General features: G+C 46.1%; 1 protein-coding gene across 1 annotated transcript; it reads left to right on the top strand.

The window, feature by feature from the left end:
- Positions 1-1,159: 1,159 nt before the first annotated feature.
- Positions 1,160-24,900, top strand: ARHGEF33 (Rho guanine nucleotide exchange factor 33; the record flags this gene model as incomplete). The annotated part of the gene is made up of 15 exons (XM_084261383.1): positions 1,160-1,181; positions 4,574-4,623; positions 9,760-9,924; positions 11,509-11,630; positions 12,445-12,587; positions 13,878-13,937; positions 15,095-15,307; positions 15,924-16,053; positions 17,344-17,476; positions 18,222-18,305; positions 19,179-19,262; positions 20,075-20,223; positions 21,105-21,290; positions 22,342-23,095; positions 24,763-24,900. 15 exons carry the CDS (start codon positions 1,160-1,162, stop codon positions 24,898-24,900), a joined length of 2,433 nt encoding a protein of 810 aa, XP_084117509.1.
- Between the last annotated feature and the right edge of the window lie 2,757 nt (positions 24,901-27,657).

Raw genomic sequence — 27,657 nt, 5'->3', positions numbered from 1 at the left:
TCCACACTGGAAAGCTGTCAGGTTGAAAGCCTATGACCCCCAAGCTACACCTCTGGCTGTACCAAAAGCAACTGCCTCTGCAGTGATTTCCTAAAGCCGCCCAGGGCTCTTGCATCTTTTGTACCTCTCCCATCTATTTAATGCTATGTGCCAACTTTCCTGAAAACATCATCCCAGGCTTCACTGAACCACCACAGCCCTCCTGGCAGAGCTGTGTCAGCAGAACTCTGTGCTGCAATTACACTGGCCCCTCCAATCCCACTTAGCAAAGTGAATGATAATTCACATCAGCCTTCCTATGTCTAGTATAACCTTCCACCTCAACAGGCATTGAGGTGGAAGGTTATACTAGACTCCTAAACCACATCTGGTTTCCTAGTAAGGCTGGACAAAAGCAGACTTGAATTAAACTTGATTTGTACTTGAAGATCCTTATGGGTCCCTTCCAACTCAGTATATTCTATGATTAAACCCTGGGGAGAGTATGCATGGCTGTGGGGCAGCTCCTACACTCTAAGAGAAGTCTGAGCTGGTGCAATCCATTTTTCTGGGGCTCTGCCTGCATCATTAATCAGGCATTATCTTAAGACTGTTCCCATGGACTGTGCAGCATCATTGTGAAGGCAATGTCTCTATGGCCCAAAAATAAGTTTGGGAGACATTTTGGGTGATTAGTTGCATAGCAAAAAGCTGGTTCTCTGATTCAGAGCACCCATGCAAGATGTTTGTGTGCTGTTTAAGATACATCTCATGTTGCTCTGTTGAAGCAAGAAGCATTTTGCTGAGCAAATAGTCTCTGTGGGATTACATAACACCCCTTAATCACTTGTCCACCTAAGCACCAATGGCCTTGAGCTGGGAGGGAAGTGTTTGTACCAGTGCCCACTTTGCTTGTGGAGGCATGCGAACGCAAATAAACCTTTAGGATGGCTCATTCCCCCTCACACTCGTCCTCCTCCTCTCTCTTTTTTCTGAACTTTGAGCATTTCTGCTCAATAAACCCTTTCTGCATCTTTCTGCACTCAGGGTTCAGACCAGCTGACCCATCACAGAGCTCACATGTGGGCAGCTCTAAGCCATGGGAAGTTGCCAGTGACCAGCCAGAACCCTCCAGAGTGAGGACAGGAGTCCCTGCAAGGACGCATCCTCTGTAGCAGCCATGGACTCAAACAAACAAGAAGGTAAAGCATCCTCTTACTTCACTTCTTGACAGTATGAAAGACAGCAAGGTAGAAACCTGTCCTTGTAAGACCTATCTGTTGGCAGCTGCCAGCCAGCCCCACCCCCAGAAGCATCTCTTAGCCATTTCAGCCCTGGGTAAATGTTCCTTTCAGTTTCATAGAAACACCTGGAGTTTGAAGTTTTTAATCTCTTATTTTAGAAACACCTCCTTCCCCCCTCCAGAAAGTAATCATGCGGCATATGTAATGTCCAACATGGGAAGTCATTCCCCTCTCTTTTCTTGTCGCCACCTCTGCCTTGGGATGTACAGAGACTTCTGTCAAAAGCTATGTCTTAGACAAGGGCACTGTGATGAGGATTTGCTTCTCTCCCTCCACATGCTTTGTTGTAAGGGGTTCTTGTTCATGTCAGTGCCACAGCCCAGACTTCTGCACCAGTCCCAATCTTCTGAGCACCAAGCTGTATCCAGGCCACACTGCCTGCATGCAACCAGTCCTGCTACAGTCTACTTCTAGAAAGCCTGCAAAGCTCAGGGGTTTCAGGTCCAGAGTTTTAGTTGTTATGGACTTTAGATGTTCTTCTTGTGGAGGAATGCAGGGCTGGCAGTACTTGCTTTCTACCCCAAGCAGCATTGTGCTCTGCCTTACCACCTCAGAGGTGACACTATCCATATGCTAAGGAATTCTTCAAACTATGAGGAGTAGGGGAAGCAGCTTTAGGAGTGCCCGTAACAGTCAGCTCAGGAGAGAGCCTGGTCCATCTCTTTCCCTCTTAAAAGATGCTTGGTGGTGCTAACACTCATTCATGGCATAGGTAAGGGAAGAGTTAATTTCTCTATTATTATTCTTCTGGCTAAATTAGGTCTGTGTACCTAGGTCCCTGCACTACAGCAGGCTGAAAAGGATATTAGCTCAGGGACTTTTTTTCCAATTAATTGGTATCCCCCTAATGGGCTGAAGATGTTCACTGCAGAAATTGGGAGATAACCACAAAGCCCCTTGCTTCCCACAGTGCAACTGTGAGAAGCCTCCTCTGCTCCAGCTCTTAGCAGTGACTTTATAGATGTTATCTGGGTTTTCACTGGGTGAATGCAAAGAGTGCTTCTGCTCATGGCAAAAGTGGGAGGCAAAATCACAGTAGCAGGGATCCTCCCCCCACTTCTGGTCTCTTACTCAGGAGCAATTCCTACCTTTGAGTGTGTCCAAGGACATTACACACCCAAATAAAAGAGCCCTAAAGACTTCCACTGGGCTTGGGTCGAGCCCTCTCTGGTTTATATCAGATTGAAACACACCCATTGAAATGTGAGGAGTGACCTCAGCTATTTCTGGCTGTGACACACTTCTACCTGACACCTCCAGCTCTTCACAAAGCTCAGTATTCAGTATGTCTACAACTTTGCTAAAACAGCATCTTCCTGTCCTCCCAGCATTCAGTTTATATTGTGCTATTAATTAAGAAACATACCTTCTTGCTCTGTCGGGTGAGTCGTCACTATCCCACAGTCATAGCCCAGCAGTAACATTTTGTCCTGGTTCTGGCCAGGCCAGAGCTATCATCAGAAACAGATACGTACCTCAGTTTTCTTGACTCAGGAGGATGGCTGTTTGCACTAGCTGTCTTCCCAAGCCTCAACTCCAGCCATCACGAGAAAGCTTTGTCATTCACTTCAGGCCAAAAGTCAGTTTCTGATCTGTGGACTTGCAGAGAAAATTCAGGGAAAAAAGCAAAGCAAAACAAACCAAATCTATAAGGGCCAAAGCTGAAAATTAAAACAACCATTTAAAAGATGAAAATTTGGACTTGGAGCTGGCTGGATGATGAGTTTTGACCCCAAACTGTCAGCTGTTTGGGGTCATGGTTACTTCTCCCAGTCAGCCTCTGTGCCTTGTTTTCCCCCAGAGGAACCTGGGAGGATATCCCCCAGAGAGTCAATGTCTGACCCTGCTGCACAACCCCATGGCTGCAAGACCAACCAGCATGGGGAGAAAGTGCCACATAGGCAGAGGGGGACACATGGCCTCTCTTCCTCTACCTCTCGCTTCTGCAAGTCACTGTGGAATTTGCTCATACTCCTTTGAATCAGGACAAATCCTAGAGACCAGAACAGGGCCAATTCATAGGTGCCCTTGGTGATAACCCATATTCCCCCTCAGGGGTAAAGAAATCAGAACATAGCAGTGCCTTGTAAAGCTCTGACTTCCAGGCTTCAGCTTTCCACATCATGAACTTGCTGACTGCCTAGCGTCCTCCCTGCACACTTTTCAAGGCTCTGCAGGACTGAATTTCTGTGGTCTTGAAGGCCCAAGTGGGTAAAGTACTGAGCATCTGCAGCCAGCCTGGAAAGAGGGAGTTTGACACGGGGCCACTGGTCATGTCTGTGACTGAAAGCAGAGACAGAGGAAGCAAATTCTTGGAGGCAAGAGAAAACCCACCTCATGAAGTGAAACTGACAACAGGGGGAGATCCAGATGAGAAACTAGGTGGCACAGTATTTTGTGGAAGTGAAGGCCAGACAGGGAGCTTGATGTAGGGAATAACATGGGAACTAATGGCCGTTGGACTGCAGCTTCCTCAAAGTGCAATGGCAGCACGAACAGTGGCAATTCCTTTTGGATAATCACAGGTTTCAGTACAAGAGACAATGCTAGAAGAGGAAATAAGTAATTTTTTGTTTGTTTGTTTGAATCAATAACCCATTAATGTCTAGACATAATGTCTCTGCAATGTCCAGAACACTCCTGCAAAACAGACACAAGCTCCTCAATGAGCCAAGTCTGTTTCAGAAATGTTAAGCCTAGCTTAACATTGTGCAAGATGAGGAGGGATCACAATGTCACAAAACCCAAGGGATTTAGAACTGATTAAAAGATCTATTTTTTTTTATGTTACAAAAGACACAACTTCTACTTGGAATGCACTGTGACAAAATACAACTTAGGGCTTCAAATATCCAGATCACATTAGCCTTTTGTGGAGATAACAAATATAGTAGAGGATAAAATTCACAATTTCTGAATAGAGATGGATCACTACTGTTTTAGGGGAAAAAGCCTATTACTTAAGGCTTGTACACAGAACTGAAGTTATCACAGAGCAATTATATGTCCTAATTGCACATATAAGGTTTCTCACCTCTTCACACAGATTAGCCTTGAACAGACACAGGACAGCAAATGAGGTGAATATAATGTCTGATTTAGGTGAGTCATTCCTGTTTTACAAGTGCAGTTTATTTTACAAGGAATATGGTGTTCACATCTCTTATAGTGAGACTTGAGTCCTTTAAAACTGATTTGCACCTCAAGAGAGACTTCAAATCCTCTGTTCCAGTTATTTATAGCAACCATAATAAATCATTTTAATTGACTGAAGTTCTTTATTCCCGCAGGAGAGACTGAAACTGTGCCTGTGAGTACCCCTGCAACACAGATTTCCCAGGTAAAGATGAGCAAAATGCCCTAAATAACTTGAAGAGTTTAAAGAGTTACTAATAGATGAGCAGTAGTTAAAAAACTAAATTAAGTGGAAAGAAAAATGTAGGCACTTACAAGGAACACAGCAACTAAATGTGCACACTGCATGAATAAGTCACACATATCACATCTTGGGCCTCATCTTAGAAGACACTTTAGCAAAATTTCTCTGCCCACAACCAGTTGTGTTTAGATAGGTGATTTGTGAGCTCAGCCTATTAACTAGGTAGCATTATTAGCACCAATTACAGAACGTCAATTCACTGCGCCAGAGGGAGATTTCATGGCTGAGCTCTCATGAGCTTTTGCCAAAGCCAATGAACTGTCCCAGGAGCAAGGGTGTCTTGATTGGCATGGAGTGGGGGATGTCTTCCCCAGCAGGGCACCACAGCTCCTGGGGGGCTCTGGGTTATCCTGGTAGCCTCACAGCTCCTTGGACCATGAGGTGTTCTTGCCTGATAATCCAGAGCAGTAGGGCCATCCAGAGCACTGAGTCTTGCTGCATGTCTCTGGCTCCCAAGCCAGGAGCTTGGAAATTCTGTCTTTGAGCACGTGTTGGCTCAAGGTAATCAGGACTTCCAGAGCTCTGTGGCCAGTCTTCAAGTTAATGTTCTTGCTGCAATTAGCCAACCTGGATGCAACACGATTGTCTGTACTACAGCCCAGGGAGCATCCTTCCTGTAAGTTGCAGTTTTGGTGTTTCCACAGTGATGTTTCATACGTATTTCCAGTCTGCAGGAAATGCAACAGAGTTTTGAGCCCTTTAAACCTTGGTTCTGTTTTAATACAGAACTGTAACCTGAAAGAGAACTGTATCCCTGAACTGGAAACCCTGACTATTTGAGACTTCCCTTGTTACTACTGCAACACTAATGCCTGTAATTGCTTGCAAGTGCACCGTGGCAAGTGGAGAAGATAGTGCTTTCCATTAACTAGTCAGTGCTTCTCATCTTTCCTCACCCAGACAGCTCCAGGCAGGGGCTGTGACTGCGTTGCTTAAGGTCCCAGCACAGTGGGAGCACCATGTATGTGTGTTGCTTTCCAGAAAAACTGATACCCTGAAGAATCCTTTAAATGAAAGTTAACAGCTAGATGTCCCCTTCTGCTTCAGCAATGGCCCTATGGACGCTGCAGTTAACAAAAAAAAGCTGCACAGATGTGAAACAAGAGCTGATTAAATGCTTGCAGCCCCCTTTCAGTATCTCCATCCATCTGTCCTTACCCCGCTGCTCTGCCTTTATTCCTACTATCCTTGCCTAGGAATATAAATCCTGAAGATACTCCTGGGGCTGGATTCTCTACCACTGGAAATGAGGACAGGTCTGTTGTTTTCCTGCCATGTGGCCTTGTAAGCCTTCCTAATGTTTGGCTGTAGGAGTATTGCCCTTATGTATAAGAGTTAGTAGTTGCACTAGAAATTAGTTGTTCTGTGATCATACAGCTCAGAAAAATCCAATCTGGGCTTTGTGGCTTTGTGCCAGGCAGTGTCCTCAGGCAGCTATTTTTGGTGACAGAATCCTTACTTCTTCAGATCAGCCACATTAGGTGTGCAGAGGGATGGACAGTAGATAAGCTAGGGGAAGTAACACAGATGATACTTCTTCATAACCACAGAAGGCTTTGCTCTTTTCTGGAATATATTTATAGGAGCAGAATTAGTCCTGTGCGGTATTTCTTCACCATATGCCTGTTTTCTACTGGTTTTGGCAGGCTTTGGCTCAAGGTCCCTAAGAGCAGACCCTGCTTCAGTGTAACAAACTCCCCTCTCCAGGTGGATTTTGGAAGAGAGTTCATATTCCTTTTGGGATGTGAGAGTCACAAGCTTCTCAGTGTCCTATTAATCAGGGTCACACAAAGAGGAGAGAATAATCCCACAGGTAGCTACCCCCAGAGCATAGCACAGTTATTTGGTCTCACTAGAGATTTTACTTGCATTACTTTTCCACACAGAGATGAAAAACATCAGAGTGGCGGGTAAAATGAGAGTCATGGCCCCCCAGAAAAGGTGTAATCTGCTGCAGTTGCATGGCGCTGGATCCTTCACTGCATTGCTTTGTCAGGCTTGAGGGCTACACTCCAAAGGCAGGTGTGGGCTGAAACATGTATCTTGTACTAAATTGTTTAGATATGTAAATGTTGCTTTTATTTTCTTTATTTTTTTTTTAATAGTTCTTGCACAGGTTCTAAGGACTCCCTATAACTATGCAGGTTTATTTATCCTCTAGGCGTTAAGTAGTTCAACTTAAGTTGTTAAGGTGTGTTCCTCTTCAATAGTATTTATTCCCATGTGAATAGGTGAGCCAGGGCAACACATTAAACCGTTGCCAAATTTCTGCAGTAATGTATGTCTTTTCCATACTTCGGAAACACTGAATTGACTTGACTTTGCAGGGTTTCGCAAACCTGTGAAGTGTCTCTCTGATCCTGTAGGCATCATCACTTGGGCAAGACATAAGCATAAGCTGATGCTTCAACTGCTTGTATTTGCTGTAATGGCCCATGGCATTTAAAGGATAGTTTTATACAGCTGTCATTAGAAATGAGAAACTAAAATCCACAGCTCAAGCACTATACTGAACTTGGCAGGACTTCAAAGGGTTGTTCCTGTACTACTACACATAATTTTGGATCAAACTTGCATCCAATGCCACAAGCCTGTTTGTGCTTCCTTTCTATCCTCCGAGCAGTGAGGGCAGCAGAGGAGGGAGTTTGCAGAGTTTCCAGCACTTCATGCCCAGCCATACAACAAGCCCTGGCAGATGTGACCAATGGTGTTGCTGGCTGCTTTCATCCATCAAGCGGCAACAACGGGAAATGCAAGTGTAAAATGCATTTCTGTGTCTGAAATAGCCACTGCAAGCTGCATGGGGCTGAGGAAGGATGTACAAGGCAGGACAGACCCAGGCTGAGGACTGGAGCACTGGAAAGGATACACAAAGAAACAAAGCTAGTACTGTGCCTGCAAAAGCAGAGACTGGCAAATAGAGTACCCTGAAATAACAAATTACTCTCTGCTCTTAGATGCAGAGTCCAGCCTCTAGTCCAAATCTTTCCTGTGGCTGCCTGAACTCTGCTTTCACAGAGCATTTCAGTGCACATGGACACAGAAGTCTCTGTAGTGGTTCCTTTTTGCTGACGCATCTGAGTTTTTGAGTCTGAAACCTCTAGATCAGCAATGACTCCCACCCCTGTATCCTTTACAAAGGATGTCTAGTTAAGCCCCTCTCTCTAGAAGCATCTGAGGAGGATATGGCCAGGCTTGTGGGCAAAAAACTTTTGGTTTGGGCTTATTTGCCCCAAACATAGTTATCTTCAGAGCCAGCTTCTGGATTGCTCCAGTGCTATAGCAGGACTTGAGGCTGTGACATCTCCATCCTGAAGCAGATCTCTCAGATGGATAGGACAGAATAGCATATTTCAGTTGGAATGGCCAGATGTGATTAATCACCCCTTTTCACTTGGAGGAAAGTGTGCAATGCAGCCCTGATGCAGGCTAGCAGGGAGACTCTGCCTTGCCAATATCAGTTCAGTGGAACTATGGCAAGCACCTGTGAGCAGGGTTATTAACATTTAGCACAATTGCAGTACTTTACATCCCTCCCCTTCTCCAGGCATGTATGTTAGGATGTCTGGTGATGCTAAGACCATCTGACTTACCAGCCTAACCTGAGATAGCAGAAGCAGTATGGTCATCATCTCCCCCAGCAGCCATGGCCCCAAGCAGCCCCTCCAATCATTTAGGCTAAACTCACAGTTCACAGGGTGACAATTCCTGTGACACAGGAGTGTCACAGGAAGGTGTCCACTGTGGCCAGGAAAGGTGAGTGAAGGGATTGAACCAAGGGGTCCGAAGCTCCAGCTGGCTTAGGGAGTCAGAGCTGACTATCTGAGGAGGGAAGATGTCCTCAGCCTCCTGCTCCCTTCTGCCCTGTCCCAGCCCCCATGAGTCCTGTTCTTCCTACCCAGGCAGCCCTGGGAACACATTTCAGCTAGACCAGACTGCGAACTGTGGGGAAAGCACTGGGGTAGGAGTGGGGATGTCAGGCAGATGTCCTCTGTAAAGACACTGCCAGTCTTGATCAGAGGAGGATGGTGCATGCCATTGCCCCAAGGTATCGGAAGCCATCTCTGCTCCATTTACAGGAGTCAAGCGCCTGAGTTCCCCGGGGTGGCTGTCCTCTTACCATCAGTGCTCCAGTTTTGGACTCAGTTTATAACCAGATGTTAGGCCGAATTTCTGTTGTAAAGGTAAAAAACACTGCTACTGAAGCACCTTGGGCCGGGACCTTGCTGTGGGCTTTGTGCAGGCAGAATGAGCGCCTTGCTCACAGCAGCAGGGCAGAGTTCAGGGTCGCCGGCCCAAGCTGCCCCTGACGAGGGTTGTGCCCGCTTCACCCTCTGCAAGCTGCCTGCCTCCCCTCACTGCCCACCTCCACACCTGCCTTGTCTGCTCGCTACGCCAGCCTGGCTTGCCCTGCTCTGTCTCCTGCTTCGCCCAGCTATCAACCGGCTGCCTCCAGCTTAGGTTGTGAGCTCTTCCAGCAGCACTAGGGCCTCTAGGGACAGAATTCAGGGAGAGGAGGCACACAGTATCACTGTATGCCAGGGGAAAACCTCTCACTCCCTTCCTCATCATGAGTTAAAGCTGCCTCATTCCCTGGAAAGGGCCCACTGACCAAGGACAGAGTTCCTCCACAGCCCTTGGAGAGCAAGGAGGTGTTAGACCTGTCTGGGGAGAGCACCAGCTCCATGAGCATGTGAGAAAGGAGCACTTGCTCAAAAACATACATGATCTTGACTGCTCATCTGCTTTGGGGATTGATAATCTGGCTGCTGTTATTGCAAGCCTTCTTGGCATGTTTCAGGCTGTCTTCTCCTACAAACTGACAGGCTGCAAACTGCCAGGGAGCCTGGAAAAAAACTCTGAGTCTAAAAAGAGGCACATTGCCTGCCTAAGACAAACACCTCCTACCCTGTACTGAGGCTGCAGCAGGGGCCAAACTTCTCCCCATCTCTCCCAGACATGACAGGAGAAGGAGAAAGAGGACAGCACCTTATAGGATGGGTTACACACAGCCTTTATGCCATTCTGAACCTCTAGTTGCAGGCATTAGCCTCTGAGTTGAAGGCGGGTTTCACAGAAGCGATGCAGGAACTGTCACGAATCCAACATGGCGAGTACGCCCTGGAGGAGAAGGTCAAGAGCTGCCGCTGTGCCATGGAAGAGAAAGTGGCTGAGATGAAGAATTCCCTCAACACATTCAAGGTAGGAGTGTGACGTGCAGGGGGGGCTGCATACCTGCCACATTATCTCAGGTGGCATGGGGCAGCATTCTCCTGCATCCATCAACCCTTTCTGCTTGCAAAGAAAATGAGCTAGCAATTGTTTCAAATGTATCTGGTGCCCTTCCTTTGGCTTTGTGTCTCCCTGGACTACTCCAACCCAAATTTAACCCATGCCTTGGCCTCTTTAGTCTTCTCAATGGGCCATGAGGCAGTGCTGTGAGCTGTCCTGGCCATAAGCAACAGGGACTGCACATGCAACAGGCATGTGGCCTGTTCACAGGCTGCCACATGGCCTCTGTACCATACCTCCCTGGGTCAGGTCTCCTGCATTTCCTGCCGGAAACAAAGCCACTGGGGAGCAGGGAATTAACACAAAATCCTAAAGCCTTTTGAAGTTGCATTCCCACACGGCTGGGAGGAAGTGCTGCCTGGTTTGATCCAGCCCAAGAGGATAAAGACAAAGGACTGGAGCAAGAAGGCCTGATGCATACTTTAAGCCAGCCAGCGTCTTCATGCAGAAACTGGATAAATGCCTGTGAGGAGCCAGGCAGAGGAACTGTTTTATTGTTCTTATGGTAAACTTTCCCCATGGGGTTTTGCTGAGTCAATAATACTTTGTGAAGTTAAAGAGGGCTGCTTTACTGGAAAGTCCATTACTGACCCTGTGACAGGGAGAGATGGATGGCACTGAGCAAAATGAGCCCTGTGGCCCCAGATGAGCAAGGGAGACAAGAAGAATTGTAAGCGTACATGGCAGAGGTGTCAAGGCAACCAGAGGCAGGTTTATCTAGGACATTGGCGGGGGCTGGGGTGGGGGCAGGGGGGAAGGGCTACTAAATCCAGATACAAGGAATAATGCAAGCAATGGGAGGGCTAAAGGCTGTTCTTCCTCTGCTTCATGCCCACTATCCATTGAGCTTCCAGTGAAGCCACCTCCTTGCTTGGTGAAAATCCTTCTTTTATTTATAAAAAAACCTTTGAGTCTTTCTCCTCTGTCCTGCGGCTCACATAGATAAAACCTGCAGGAACTTCATGCATCAGTTCTATATCCGAATAAGGCTTATCTGAAACTACCTGGGGGGAGGACATGCTGACAGGGAGCTTATGGAGGGCCTTCATTTCCTTAGAAAACCAGGCTAAAAAGGCCTCTCAAAGGCCAGACTGACAAAAGCTTATACATGTGAGTGATCACACTGAGATCTGAACCAAGTGCAACATGTGAATACACATGCTGGAGAACTGCAGAGGGAAATGTGCTTCCTTAGGCCCACTTCCAAGCGCCATTAATGGCAGGAGTTGTCCTAGCCAACTGGTGATGGAAATAGCCTTCTGTCTCCATCTTTCACCAGTGCCTTAAACATGTTTCATTATGCTGGCTTGGGGTGAGTAGCCTGTTGCTGAATTAAAGATTGCCATGTTGTCCATAGCATGTATTACACACACCGGAGAGCCACTCTCCAGAGCACCCAGAAGCAGCTCTAGCACACAGCAGTCAGAATTTAGAGCTGTGCTATGTAAGGCTAATGGGCACCCTGGGAACGGTGTGCTTTTGCCTGTTTCTCAGGAGGAGCTCAGCGATGCAAAGTCAATGATCGAAGAAATCAGTGCCAAGCAGGAGGAAATGCAACAGAAAATTGAGCAGCTGCAGCAAGAGAAACGTCGGGAATCACGGAAAGTTAAAGCTAAGTAAGTGCCCAAACTGCAGGGCTCTGGAAGTACTAATTAGCAGCGGTGGCTGTTTTGTTCATTTCTTTATAGCTTAAGTACTTAATCTTTTCCTGGCTGGACATGCATATGAACCCTGATTATTAGTGGAAGCTCTAGCCTTCAGTTCACCCTAGGCTTTTAGACACGTACCCCTACAAAGCAAACAGCAGAAAACCAAAAACACCTCACTGGGATTCCAACAGTAAAACAGCCCCAGCAGCTCTCAGGGAAACCCAGACCTGGTGGAACACACAGACCTGCTAGAGTCATGTCAAAAGTCAGGAGCCTTCATTATTACAAGCTATCGCTAAGCCACCCCCATCCAGACAACAGCACTGCAGTTTCCCTTTCGGAGTGTGTAGGACTCAGCGGGGTCCTGATGGTGCTTTCCCATCACCAGCCTTTCATTTAAGTGGAGTTGTGCAGGACTGTGTTTGCACGCCGCTGGGCCACACTGTTGCTGTGATGAAATGGACAGTTGTACAGCTGCCTGGATGCAAACACTCCACAAATCTAGGCTAGCCCCTTAGCTAATTAAGCCATTTAATTAGATGAAATATGCTCTGCAAAAGAACAGAGCTGAAATAACCTTCTCCTATAGCCAGCAGAAGTTACTTCCAGAACATTGTTCACAAACTGCATTAAAGTCAACTCTTTTCCTGGTTTCTGCTGGAGTTGTCCTACTTCTGACACTGTGTTTGTACTTACATTGATGTCTGCAACAACTGCAGTGTAGGAGCTTCACCTCTAGTGTTCATACTTTCCAACTGTCTTGCTCTTTGTATTTGTACAGAAGAGCACAGAAGGATGATCACGGATCACAGACAGTGCCTACACCTCTCCAAGGCAGCCCATTTCGATCCATTAACCTCCCAGAACCTGTGCTGATCAATGAAGATTTTACAAGTCTTTTACACAACGTGACTTATGAGAAAGGTAGGAAACAGAGTAGGTAAGTTCAGTGCCTTCCCCAGAAAAAAATATCCAGAAAAAGGTGACTAGGGTAAAAGGACACCAAGTTTTCCTCAGGCGCCAGCAGCACAAAAAAAGGGGTGCTCCCATCAGCAGCTCTGCTCCTGGGTCTGTGCATGCACCTCAGGAAAGCAACCCAGGAGAGCAACCTTGGTGCCTGCCTGGATTCAGGAGATAGTTCTCCGTGAACACTGTTCCAAAAGCTGGTGCTTGTCTCTTCCAAGGAAAGATAAGCAGGATAGATCTTGCAATGCCTTAGAGGCACAGACACAGAGCCAAGTAGGACCCCCAGATAAAACTACTACAACCTGTGGAGCAGGGCACAGGTTTTGCGCTGTGAGATGACCTGGAGTCATTAAGGGGCCATACCACTGGTTGATTTGGCAAGGGGACATGGGAGTTGGTACATATACACACTAGGCTACTGGTATCACTGGTCCTTGTGTATACACACTTTTAGGAGAATCGCTGCTCCCTGTTAGCTGTGCAAGTTACTAGCCTGTGGTGTTAGGGTTATAATTGGACCAGGAAAACACTGTAAACTGAGAAACACTTGTGAAGGCTGGAATCAAAGAAAAGGTGAAGGGGCAGAGGGGTTTTTATTTTCTATAATCAACTTTGGAAGCCTAAGCTAGTGTATCACTCTCCTGCTGTTCAGATAGGACAACACTAAAATGTATACATTTAAAATGCCAACAAAAGCAGAGATCACATGAAAACCATGAGTTGTTTTCCACTCTATTCTGCTCAGAATCCAGCAAGTCATGGCCCCCGTCTGCCCTACTCTGAGGTGGTATGCTAGCCCTCTCCCTCATATCCCTCTTGCATGTTCACCTCTCACTCACTTCTCTCACTGCCCTTTCTTTCCAGTCATATCACCCCTCTATTCTTCAATAAGTTCACTTCCACTCAAAATGGAAGCTGCGTTTCTGTATCAGGTCTCCATCCTCTTGTTCTCATGGCTGAGTGCCTTCTGCCCAACACACACCTACTAAGCAAGGACAAGCCAAGAGTGCTCACTTTGCTCTGCAGTCATGCAGTACCAAGCACAACAGGGACCTCAACGTTAGTATGCTTACAGGTGCTACTGCCACAACAGTAAAGAGTCTCCTTATTGGAGGATCTAGCAGGGGTGTTTCCATAGAAAAATGGGAAAAACATGAGGATGTAACTATACTGACTAGATTTGGAAGGAGGAAGCCTGCTCTTCTTCAACTGTTTTCTCTTGTAAAGTTTCCCTTTGTTTTTCAACAGTGTCTGACACCAGGATCATGCCAATGGGAGAAGGAAGTGTGAAAGTCATAGCAGGTCCAGGTAGGAAAATACTAAACTGATAAAGACCATCAGGACAGTGATTTACTGAGAGCTCTTGATTTACTGCACTGAAGAAATGCTTTCAGGGGACACATTTCACAGAGATGTTGTTCACTTGGACATGTACCTTCATTTTCCTACCTACAGTTGAGACATGAGGGCAAACCCTGAAGGCAGACAAACACACCTGACAGACAATGCAAAGGATGGATATTTAGCAGGGAAAGTCTTTTGTTGATGCTTACACAGTTTCTAAGTGCCTTTGCAGAAAGGAAGAAGGCTTACTGATAATGGCAAAGAATGATGAGTGCCACCTTGCCACTTAGGAAGAGATGGTCCTTGCAGTAGAATTGGTGAGCTACTTATTTGCGCACTAGCTCCCAGATTCCTTGCAGACATGTCTGAACAGTAACAGAGGAGTTTTTCTGGCAAAAATAAAAATAGTTCAGAAGAGAAGGGTATAGTAAGGGGACATTAAGGATCTTGGCCAGCAAAAGGACACATGAGAACAACCATTAGATGTCTGCACTGTTCACCAAAAGCACTTACAATCCTTGAGGGCTCTTTTGCTTGGATCCACTTGGGGGGAAAAGAATGAAAGCTAGGGAAAATGGTTCATTGCAACCCAAATTCTAAATATTTGCATTAAAGCAGTTCCAGCCCAATGGCTCTAATACACCTGCAGCCTCCCCTGCCTTCTCTGCCATTTAATAGTCCTGCTGCTGCTGCAAAATCACAGCGCACTAACAAAAATTTTAAGAGCCATGATGGTTTACATCCACTGAAAATGGTGTTTAAACCCAAATTATGTGACTTTGTTTCTACAATACCTACCAGTAAGTATCATACTACTGTCTGGAAGTGCCCCAACACTCTGAAGTGCAACCACATTTGGAATATGTTTTCTTTCTAATGTGTCTAATTTCAGACCTTACTTGGCCTGAAAATAAATGCTGGAAGAGTGTGAACATTTTTTTGCCAAAGTGCTTGCCAACTGCACTTCCGTTTGTAAATTAACACTACAAATTACACCCCCTGTGAAGCACAGACAATGCTTCAAACTCTCCTTCCAGTCCTTCAAATGCATGTTAGCTGCTTGCTGTAGCATAACCCGCCAACTGATATGTCAAGATCCATACAGCTGTTTGCCATTGCAGGAGCAACCATAGAGACAGATGACAGCCTTAAGCCTTCCCTGACAACAGATGGGCAGTCAAAAGTGCATCTGCCATCAACAGTATGGAAGCAGCCCAAGGACACCAAGGACTGGGGCGATGAGTACATTTCCAAAGAGCAACCAGAGAGGGGGAAAGACATGGGCCAAAGCAGATACAGCTCAGCAGACATTTTATGTGAACCTTCTTTGGCTGGTAAGGACAGAGTGGAAACTCTGGCTAGAGAGGCTCAAAACTGTATTCACATCTGGTGTGAGCTGGTCAGTAATCAGCTTCTACAGAGGCACGTGCAAACCAGGTTGTCCTGCTGGGGGTATGTCTCAGGGCCTCAGTTTCCAAGACTTCTGGCTCCTATATTTGCAGGGCTGTACCATTGATAGAATTTCTGTGCACCCAGGACACCCATTCTCCTTTCTACGACCTGGCAGGTTCAGAGCACTAATGGGATTGTGACAGTCTAGTTGCTAAAGCAGGTGAAAAATACAACTTCTCTTTTGTCAGGAAACTGGATGTGAGTTGTTTTTCCATTTCTGTTTTGTTATTCTTAGAAAAAAAAATGGTATTCATAGGGGAAAATATTTTTGCTTTGGAGCTTTCTTAACAAACCAGCTCCAGTGATGCCTGGGACATGCTGTAGCTCAGGTTAGAATTTTATGTTTTGGAGAAAGTAGACACACAAAGACAAGACAATGGTGTTGCTTTTCAACAATTTCCCCTTTCATGATTTAACATCAGATTACCAGTCTAACATGAGACTGTCCTTGAGGTCAGCATTTCCTTGTTTTTAAATGTAACCATTACCTTCTGGAAGCCAAAAGGCAGAACATTGCTTTGGAGCTGCTGGAGTCAGAGAGGAAGTATGTCATCAACCTTTCCCTAATCCTGAAGATCAAGGCCACGTTGCAAGGGCCAGATGTGAAAAGGAGCACCAAAGAGAGAAGGTATTGATTTAGTGTGCTTTTGGGGTGTTTTCTTCAGTCAATATTCTTTCTGCATCATCCTCTTTCCCACTCCTCTTTCATCCACTCAGAGATCTTTTAACATTTAGAGCTTATTTCTAGTTGGAAACTGAAAGCACTGGGAGGTTTTTTCTGCAGCAATTGAAGACGTCCCTGTCTACCCTTGCATCTTGTCCACCCTGCATCCCAAAAGGTTTCACTACTATTTCATTTCAGTCGTCTTCTGTGTCCCATCAGTCTCCTCCTTTCTCATGCTCCTTTCTCCTGTGGGAACAAAGCTTTGTGCGTTCACTTTCAGTTTCTCCCAGCCCACAGCTCCAGCTCTAGAAGCTGCAGTGGGCACAATGCCCCTGGCCCGTGGTTGCTATGCATCAGATATTGATATAACAGGCATACACACATATTTAGACACAGACACAAGATCAGTGGGACTGATCCAGCTTAACAGTTAAATCCAGCTCTTGGCAAAGACCTTCCTTGCTTTCCAGAATGGGATATAGCTCCCACAGCTCTCCCCATTCACTCAGCTTTGGTCTAGGAGTTCCTAGCCCCTAAGCATATTTGGGGAGCCCAGTTCTTGCTAGCTCGCTCTTTTTTAGCTCTTTCCACCATTCCTAGGAGTTCTACATAACAGGAGTCATTTGACAGAAGTCCACTGTGGGACATGTGGTAACATGGGTTGATGTGGCCTCATTTAAGCAGTTATATGACACACAGAGATCAAACTGAAGCAAGATAGTCCAAAGTGAGTTTTTATTTTCACTCTTTTTCCCTGGGACCTTTCTATCTGGCAAAATATTTTGATATTTGACATTCTGATTCTGTATGAAATCAGCATGAAATGACAGAAAGGCAGAAGCACATTTTGACCAGCTCTGCATCAAAGGCTTACATTGACAAAGGACCTGACATATGAGACAACATACAAAGTTGGGATTATCTTCTCTAAGCTCTATGAGATGGCTCAGGACCATGGTCCTGCTCCATTAGCTACAGCAGCATTGTTTTCTTTTGACGTCTACACAATGCACCAAAGTCAGCCAAAGAAACCATCAAAACACTGTAATAACACGCCTGCTGAAAAGGGTACCTGCACATACACAGCAGCCAAACCAGGGCTTTCTGGTGCAGCCAGAACTCCAATAAAAGTTTTTAACTAATACTCATGTTTAAAGCAAGCCTGTTCTGACCACCCATGAACACACACTTCATGTACATGCTTAGGGCTGAGCTTCTGCTCTGGGTAACCAGTCTGATACTGTCTCCCTTCAGTTTCTTCCCCAACTCTTTGAGGTACCTGGTCCAGCAGCATGTCGATTTACTTCATGCTCTACAGGAACGAGTCCTGAGCTGGCCACGACAAGGGATCCTAGGAGACATCTTCCTGAAGTTAACAAATGATGAGGTATGTTACAAACCTTTCTGGACTCTTCTGCTATGATTCACAATGATATGTTGATGGCCCACAGGTAGGTCCAGACACCTTGCAGTAGGCAGGCTGTGCTGTGAAGCTGTGGTTAGGGTAAGGCCTTTCAGCCAGCCTCCTTTGACCAGAGTTATGATGCATGGTAGTCCCATTGCAGTACTTGATGGTCAGGGAGCACACATGCCAGACACTTGGAGGCACACATCTGTAATAAATACAAGAGACTTAGATTAGACTAGGTTGCAGGAATAACACATGAGCCTTTACAACTTGGAAGTCTGTATTGTCAGTGAGGTATGAAAAGAGTATGTTTCATATGCTCAACACACGTTGCTCAGAGTTATGACAAGTGGGTAGGCAGGCCCCCTACACTATATGGTTTGCAGCACCAAGTAAACTGTATCGCCTTCTCTGGGTGAAGGTCTGCCCAGCTCCTGGTGAGCAGTGGGACCTCTCCAGAAAGGATGTGTAAAAACTGATCTGATGCTTTATAACTTTAGAGAGTTTTATGCTCAACAATTAAACACATTTTATTAAACATCCTTTCTGGAGAAGTCCTAAGCTCTGAAAGTTTTACAGACTTAGAAGCTCTGCTGCACTGATGAGCTCCCAGGAGTGATGATGGGGAACAAGCAGGTTCTCATTCTGGCTGGCTCTGTAACCAAAAATGTCTCTTAAGTTTCTTTTTTCTTTTTTTTTTTTTTTTTTTTTTTTCTTTTTAAAGAATAACTTTCTGGATTACTATGTTGCTTACTTGAGGGACCTGCCAGAATGCATCTCTCTGATCCATGTGGTGATCCTGAAGGAGGTAAACTTCCTGCTTGCTTCACAGATGTGTAACAGCAATATGCAAGCCCAGATTTCTTCCTGTTATGCCTGCTCATGATAGGACTCCTCTGCCAATCCACTTATTTTATTACCAAACACCAGTTTCCTGAATGCTGCCATGGCTGACACACACCTACAAAAGGCAGTTTTACCACGTTCATCACTGTGTGTAACCAAAGCTCTATTTCTGCTGTGACATGATGTAAAGTCTCAGATCAGACCTCCCAGAAAGCTTGCCTATGCATGTGCTATCCAGACATGTCCCAGGCAAATGCCATCTCCTGAAAAATGGAGGACTCACTCAAACAGGGAGACCAGTGAAACTGTAGGTGCTTTAGAGAGAGAAGTGTCTACTGTTCAGCTTCAGGTGTTTGATCTCACACCCTTGATTCTTGGATTAAATTAGGAAGGTTAAAGATAGTTTTAAAGTGCCATAACTAAACCACACCAGCTTGCTTCTAAGACACGTTAATTTAGAAGTCAGTCTCATTGAATTCAATTCATTTGGGCTTAAGAACTTAATTCTGAACCACAGTATCTACCTGGGGTTTTGATGAAACTAACTAGTGGACTTAAAACATACAACCCTACTTATGGCTGAGTGTCCCTCATAGATAATCCCCAACCTAAGGAATTTCATCCTTAGGACTATTATTGCTGATGGAAGGAGTTGCAAATACTCCTTCCAGAAGCAGGATACAGACTTGCCACACACAACTGCTGCTTGACTGGCATGCTCCTGTGAACCATTACAACGACTTAGAGCATAACTACTCATTAAAACCCAGAACCATTTGGAAGCAGACGTATTTTATGGCTGGGAGAGACTCTGAAGTTGCTTTCTTTATTTCAGGTAGAAGAAGAAATCAAGTCCGATCTCTACATTCTGTTCTTCCACATAGTCCAGCGAATCCCTGAATACCTTATTCATCTACAGGTAGGGCCCCAGGATGGAAACTGTCTCATTGAACTCTTAGCACCACGTGACTTAACTCAGAGCTGCTATTCAGGCCTGTACAGGAACAGGGTTTCTGGCAAACACAGTGGGCTCTCTGAAAAAAACAACCCCAACCCTTTGAAAGCGAAATCCAGCTGAGGATGGCCTAATTTTCATCATTTTCACCTGAAGCTTGCTTCTATTTGCCAGTTTCTCCATTTGGCCTGACAGAAACAGCTTTTGTTCCCTGGGAAGCAAAAAGCTCTGCTACCTGTTGCTCTGGGAGAACAGGAGGCCAGAGATGGGGCACATCTACTGTGAGCTCAGACCTAACTCCTGTAACAAGAGCTAGTCTTGTTGCTGAGTGGTCCACATGCCTGTTAGCTGAGATTTGTGAGAGCTAGGGGGTTTTAGGGCCCGACAACCTTTCCTACACAGAGCTTTCTGATAAAGAGCTCTGTTTCACAGGAAGGTTATCTGAATTGTACTAAAACATTTCAGCCTATGCAAATGGCACAGAAAGCAAGCCCAATAAAAAGGAGAGATTGGTTTATATATCCAGTGCCAAAATCAACCAGTGCATCACCCACACATCTCATTATGATGTTTACAGTGGTTATGTGTGTATTTACACTGGTGTAATAGGAGGCAGATCTTGTCCAAGTCCCTCAGAAATTGGTGATGCCTAGATGAGCTCCCACAGGGCAGTGCCATGAGCACTCCAGAGCACTAAACCCATGGTCCCAATAGCACATTTTCACTGGAAAGGGTTAGGACACCATCCAAACAGCCTGCTCTCCTCTGTGCCCCAGAATGTCCTGAAGTTCACGGAGCAAGAGCATCCTGACTACTACCTGCTGCTGGTGTGTGTGCAGCGCCTCCGGGTTTTCATCTCACACTATAGCCTCCTCTTCCAATGCAATGAAGATCTGCTTATACAGAAGAGGAAAAAGCTGAAGAAGTAAGCACGACATCATCTCATTCTGCCTATCAGCAGGGAAAGGGAGATGTGGGGAAAGCCTGGAAACAGGGGGTTTAGGTCCAGGCAAGATCAACAGGCACATTGCTCTGTTGAAATAAAAACAAATCCCTTTGCATATGAATGCTGGAGAAGGCCAGCTACTGGCATTTGTCCTCCAAACTGAGGTCAGATTTCAGATGGGCTCTTCTGTCTAACTCTGAGACTGAAAGGAAAATCAGTTTAATCCTTCTAAACATAGCAACCACCTGTTTCACAAGAACATTTGATTCCTTAAGCTGATAGCAAAGTCACTCTCCAGTGAGAGAATACATGGGGACATAGCTGCTTTCACAGCTTGGGCCCCTGGTGAATGTCAAGACTGTTGCCTGAAGCTCTCATAAGACTGAGAAAGAATAGTGTTATTTTACTGGGGAAGTGGGGTGGGAGAAACAAAAGCCTCCCATAACTTGTTTGAAATGAACTGTGGTAGAAATGACCCTGAGAATGTAGTAGATTCTCAGGTTGTGGGTTAGAAGAGTTCTTTGAAATCAAGACTTTTTTACTTAAATCAAAATCTGTTTGCCTTTGCTCCTCATGATGATTCACCGGGGAAGTAGGGCAAGATTAAACTTCAAGGGAAGCTTCTAAATATGGAGGGTGGTAAGGGGCTGGAGTGGACTGCTGGGGAGGGACTGCTACCAGGAGAGGCATTAAGAACAGAAGAACAGGACAGAAGCAGGATGCCCTGCTGACTGGGACAGAGTAGGTAGAACAGGTCCTTCCTTGGGGTGGGAAGAGGTGAATGGGAATATTAAGGTCCCTCCCAGTCCTGTTTTCTGTGATTCTACATGATCGTGCTCATTCCCTGCCTTATTTCTTAGCACGACGATGGATTTCTCCTCCCTCAGGTCATCCCTTGTGAAGCTGTACAAAGGTCTCACCTCCCAGTGTACGAGCCAAGAGGTTTCTCCAACACCCAGTGCGACATCCATCCGTGATAGCGGGATCCACTCTGAAGAGACAATACAGTCGTTCCCACCAGCACCTTCCTCTGGCACGACAACCCCGTAAGCCTATTGTCCTAGTAGAAGCTTTCTCACTCATACTATGCCAGTGACACTAGGCAGTTACAGGTTGTCCTTTCCAAGACTACTCCCTGTGTATGCATAGAGAGATGAAGTGATGGCTCCCTCCACTAGCAGGAAACATTTCAGAGCTCTACCCAGGGCTGTCAGTGCTCTTGCTATCAGTCTTAACAAGCACCAGGGAGGACATGTCTTTGTATAGGCCCAGCAGTGGTGTGCATAGTAACTCTCCAGATTATTCACTATCAGCTTTTCAAGAGCTAGGAAATATGACCAAGGTCTCAGACTAGCAAAAAAAGCACTTTTCCACACAGCACATCATTGAACGATGTGACTCACTACCACAAGATTCAAGTACAAATGCATTCAAAAGACACAAGAGTAATTCAAGGCAGACAGGGCTGTTGGTAGCACCTGGCAATGTTTGGACATTTCTAGCCTACTGATAGGTGCCAACTGAGATCAGGATCAAAGCAAACTATACTTGCTTTTTTTCTTATGTCAGTAATTAGTGGTTGCTGTGCTTCCTTTTGTTGTTTGACAATAACAAGAACAGTTTGGCTTCACCACTGAGTCCCGCCCCAAGCAATAGTGTTACAGGATCAATCCTTACCTAAGAGAGGAACCTTGTCCACCTGCAAAGACAATCAGAACACAAAAAGATAAGATTCAGCCCCTGTATTATAGAAAGAGAGGAAAGGAAAAATCTAAAATGCAGACAAACAGGTGAGATGGATCAGTTGGCTTCTCATCTCAGCTTCTATTAATTTAATGGTGTAGTAGAGTAAAAAAAGTCAGCTTAAGTTACTGAATAAGTGGTTTTACCCCTACAAGTTTGCTCCTGCTAACCCAGCCAGGCAATTTCTATTAGTGGCAGCTCTGTTACTGTTCTTCAAGACATGAAAATACCTTTTGGCCTTAAAAGCAAAAGAATAGGGAAGCAAGGGGGGTAGGGGGCTTGTTATGCCGTTTTTTGGTCATCCTTTAGTATTCCACTTCCTTCTGTTCTTCTGTTTTGTTTCTTATTTTTAAGGCATTTGATGCCCCAGATGAAGAAACCCCAGCCAGCCGTAATGGAGAACATCCAGGCTGTAAAGCCCCCTGACTGGGAAATGGAAAGTAGAAAACATGAGAGGCCAGAGAACATCCTTGCATCCTCTCAGCTCACGGAGCAGGAACTCAAGGCTCTGACAGCCCCCTTACAATCCATCCCTGAAATGGAATATGAAGCACCACCGGCTGATGCGGTGGGGAACACAGAGAGAGCCATCAGGACCTCTGTGGAGCTGCTGCAGGATGCGAGGAACTTTGTGCCAAGCTATGAAGAATTCGACTACCCTGGGGAGGTTTTCACCCTGCCAGGCCCCTATGAAGATGATGCCTTCCAAAACCTTGCTCTCTTTGAGAACTGCTCTCCAGCCTCATCTGAGTCCAGCTTAGACATTTGCTTCCTTAGGCCTGTTAACTTCACATCAGAACCAGAGAGGACAGATCATGCCTTACAGCCATTGCCTAAGAGCTGTACTCCTGTGAGCAGCAGCACTTACAAGCGTGAGATGTTCCACAGCAAAGGCAAGCAGCTGAGCAGGTCTCTGAAGGAGCTGCCGAGAAGCGCTGAGGGCATGAGCACCAGACTCTACAGCACACGGAGCAGCAGTGGGAGCCGTCTGCAGCAGAAGCAGGAGAGGAATGTCCAGCCTCACATGATCTCAGCTTCATCTCGAAGCTCCCAAAGGAGTTACTTCCCCCCGCAGAGAGGAGCGGGTGAAAAGCAGAGTTTTTTGGAAGTAAGGAGGCTTAAATAGAAGGACAAAAAAAAACCCAAATAGGCACGTGGTGGTGCAGAAGCAGCAGCAGGAGAAAGATCTGAGATACAGTTAGGGCAGAGCATGCCAAAATAGCTTCCAAGTCCATATATTCAAAGTCCTCCTCCACATGTAGATGCCCAAGGGAGGGAGTTCCTTTTCATACACTTCTTCCCCAGGGATGAACATGGGCTTGAGGCACACAGCTGGCTGAGTGACAGCTACAACACTCTTGAGACAGGCTAGCCTCTCGTGTGTCTCTAGCTGTTGCTGAGCTTCCCTCACAAGGAAATGCTGTAACTGATGAGGGTCACCAAGCATGCACAAAGCTGTTTGAAATGACAGTGTGGCACACAGTTAAAAAGGTGCCTTTCTACCCCCTGTAAGGAGTGCTGGGTTAAAAAAACCCAACGGATTTAGTATCGGATCCTCAGCAGGCGTAAAGCAGCGACACAGTCCAACTCAACCAAACACAAGCAAGGATCTGGCCCATGGGTTTTGTTTGTTGCATGGACCACAGACACATGCTGAAGTCTGTGTGAAAACAGACAGTGCCCAACCTCAGGCAATCACTGGAATGGCAGGTGGCACCAAAGCCTTCAGGGACACCAGGTCTGCAGGAACAATGTTTCTGTTATGCAGTGCCTGTTCCAAGTCAACTTTGAGCTGTCAGAGTCAGGGGGAAGGGCACTCTTCACTCTTCCTGGGGGAAGAGGCTAAGGGTGCTGTGAGGTGCTTAACTAGTTTTTCTCAGTGCTGCCTGGAGAAACACTCTCCTGTTAAAATGAAGCAAGATGCAGATGATGATGGGAGGAAGGTTCCAATGGCCTCACTGAAAAGCAGCAAAGAAACCTTGAAAGAAAAGAGAGAGAAAAGCCTAGCAAGTGGAGGTGGTGGTAGACAGTTGAGCAGAGGAAGTGACACAGCCTTCCCAGAAATAGGGTCCTGAGAGGTCTTCAGCACTTACCTGCACAGATCTATGGACCATGGCAGCGTGCAGATGTGGAACTAGTCCAGAACTGTATGAGACATTCTCCCCTACAGAGCAAAGGAGAGCATCATGACAGTGGTAGGTAAAATTGGAGAAAAGGTCTTGCCCAGAGCCTGAGAGGAACACGATACTATCCTGAATGCAGTAGAGATCTTTTAGTGGCACGTTTACAGCAAGGTGCATGTGTGCTACTGAAGCCTTCTGCCCCCCAGATACAAAACCAGGCAACAGCAGAGCCAACAGAAGAGTATTTTACACCATATCAGCTCAAGAAGCCTGAAGCCTCACTACCCTAGGGTAAACATGAGCAAGGAGAGGGTAGGAAGTTCCTTTAACTCCCCATGCTGGCTTGCTCCTTTGTTGGTGAAATGGGCTAGTAAACTCCCCCTAAACACAACAAGGAGGGCTCTAGTTCCTTCTAACAATGCTCATCCCTCCACTCCTCTGCCACTGCCTCAAAGCCTGCAACAAGATCTCTGCAGAGGTACCAGTGCTGCAGAGACCCAAGTGATCTGTTGTCTCCTAGCCTTGTGAAACCTCCTCAGCCACCAGGTTCCTCCTAGCACAGCGAAAGGCAGAGAGAGAGAGAGAGAGAGAGAGATAAGGGGACAAGGATGTGAGGTTGCAAATGCTGGTTAAATTGTCTTTTCCCTTTTAGGAGCTCCATGCAGAAGACAACACCAGGTTCTGCCAGAAGGATGACAATGAGCAAACATCCTTCAGCGACCACAACCCGCGGCACGAGCCCAAGGGGGGTTTCCGGAGCTCCTTCCGCAAGCTCTTCAAAAAGAAATAAGCAGCCCCAAAAAAGGCAGGCCACAGCCTAAGCGCGACAGTGCTTCCCCAGGTCCCCAAGGGTGGAGACAGACAGCGAGGCTCCAAGATCCCCCCTGACTAACACAGTAGGTGAAGAGGTGGGGGAGAGGAGACTGTCTCACTGCCTTACAAATTCATCCTGCTCTTCCTAGCACAGGGCAGGGCCAGGCTATGGGTTCAAGTGGAGCTCAGCCAGCAGCTCCAGTAAGCACAGGAACTTGCTAGATTTCACCACTGCCTGACTTAACTTTCCTTGAAGTTTGGAAAGCTTTGGCTGAATCACACTATCTTCTCCTCCCCCTCATCCCCCAACACTGCTTGATTTGCCATACAACTTTGCCCTTCCAAAATCAAGCTAGGTTTAATTTGGGCTCATCCACAGCAGAGGGATTACCTTTGCAGCCTTTGCTTCCTGGCCAGAAATCCAAAATACCCTTCTTTCCTCCAACTTTCTAAATAAAAACCACCTCTTCTAGGAGGCCAGCTTGCATAACCTTCCTGATTTGAGGTCTAATAAGCATCAGCTGAAGCACCTGGGCAGCACCCTTTCTTTTGGACTTCCACCACTCCCCAAACTCCTCTTTCAACATTTACGTGGCATGCTTTTTTGAATTGCCTCCTGCTTTATGAATCCCTACTCCTACTGTTGCCTGTCTCCAGGAAGGTGATGCAGGCTGAGCCCAGGGCTTGGCACAAGAGACTCCTCCACCTTATCCCCACCGTGGATCAACAGAGACTGATGCAGTCAACCACTGCCCTGGCTCCTGGTCTGCAGTGCACCTGAAATACTCTTTGCTAACTGTCTTTGGCCTGACATCACCTTACAAGCCTCATCGTGTGAAGCACCCTGCTTTGTAGCAGTTCTAGCTAAAATTGGGCACTAGGGCAAGAAAATCGATTGTGCCCCACATTGAAAAGTCACAAGCCCTCCTTCTTGTGCAAGGATACTCTTCCTCCCATAACAAGGCCACAGATACGCCACCCATCGTACATCTCAACATGACAAACCCTCAGTAATGCTCTTCTCTGCAAAATACTATAGCTTTCGTTAAAAAGAAAGTATGGCAAGGAACAGCCCTCTGGTGCAATATCCATGGCACATTCCAGTAGCAAAAGTACCGTTGGTACACAGCTGTGGTGTTAGCTGAAGCTGGAGTATGCTGGAGGCAATTTCAAGAGGAAATGTGGTTTTATCACCGTATTTTAGCAGGGTTGGAATGCTGGCCTGTAATAAAGATCGGCTTCACATGAAGAGGTTGTGAACAGTCTCTGTGGGGCCAACAGCAACATCTTGGGGGAAATATGCACAGTTGTGAGATCAGAGGCTTGGGCCTCCAACACCAGCAACAAGGGTGACTGAATCTGGGCCCAAGACAAGAGCATCCGTCATGCTGCATGGCTCTTCTGGCAATGGCAGTGATACAGGGAGGGCCCAGAGCACATGTCCTTTGCAGTGGCTAACATTGACTGTAGATGCAGGGCCTACAGCTCTCCCATGGTGCCAACTGACCTGCTTTTCCTCCTCTTATGAAGGCAAAGAGGGGTGTATGTTAAGGGTGATTCACCTAAGACAGACAAAATCCATCCTTTAGCTCAATCAAAGCTTTCCCAACATTTCAGGAAACTGAACAAAACCCTAGAGATTAAAATGTTTTAGCTGGTGCCTGCCTCAGATTTTACTGAACACAAAACGGCTGCCAAAAATCTGCTTGTCCTTAAAAAGAGGAAAAAAGTATAATTTTCCCCTCCCAGTTTTTGGAAACTATTCTGGAAAGACTTTTCTTTTAATTAAGATTTTTAATGACAAAACACCCCTTCCATCTCTTTCCTGCCTTCATATCCTCATTAAATTACAAATTACCGGTCCCTTCCAAATCAGGGTCATTCCACTGCATCACAAAGATACTTCAGAGGAATTTACAGCATTAGGCAGTGCAGGGTCAGGACAGAAACACGTAAAAGCAGCCAGATACTTGTAACAGAAGCATCAGCAAGACCTGTCTGCTCTGCAAAGGAATCATCTACAGACAGACATATTTGTCCATGGAATCAGAGTTGTATGTATCAATATGGACAAGTTTCTACTGTAATGCACTGATGCTGTTAAGGGCTCTGATGCTTTTGTATGTGGTCTCAGCTGTAATGACACTTCTGTCCTTCACAGAACAAACTTGCTCCTCACACTGGCCAAGCAGATGCCAGGACAGATACAGGACAAAGGGAAAAACCTACCTGCTAACACCTCCTAGGTGAATAGATCCTTCCAAAGTGGCAGACCCTTGCTTGTAAAATGCACATGGATTTTAGCGATTTAAGGCATGGTCAGAATCGACGGGTATTTCTTTTTGATCCTGTATGAGTTCTTACTTCCAGGCCTACACTAACCATTTGAGATATCCTTGTACCTGCTCAGAATCTGCAAATGTAAATAAAACAGTGAATGATGTGACACACAACCTCTTGCAGGATCCAATCCAACTTCACCTTTAGCATATGTGCGTGCTCGGAATTGTTTTTCTTCCTATGCCAAATAAATGTTGCTTTTAAATAATGCTCTTGTCTCCTTTGCACTGAGTCAGTGATAAGATTGCATCCCTTAAACATGTTTCTCAGGTCCCTTTCTGAAGCAACATTACTTAAGAAAATCCTGCTCCCTTGCACACAGTCATGTGAGAAGGCTATTTCCATACATGTGGTTATATGACTCTTCCCTAGAGCTCAGCTGACTCATTCTCTA

Source organism: Gallinula chloropus (assembly GCF_964237585.1).
Source record: "Gallinula chloropus genome assembly, chromosome: 3".
NCBI lineage: Eukaryota > Metazoa > Chordata > Aves > Gruiformes > Rallidae > Gallinula > Gallinula chloropus.
The sequence above is the reverse complement of the archived record's forward strand: the minus strand, read 5'-3'. Positions and strand labels throughout refer to the sequence as shown.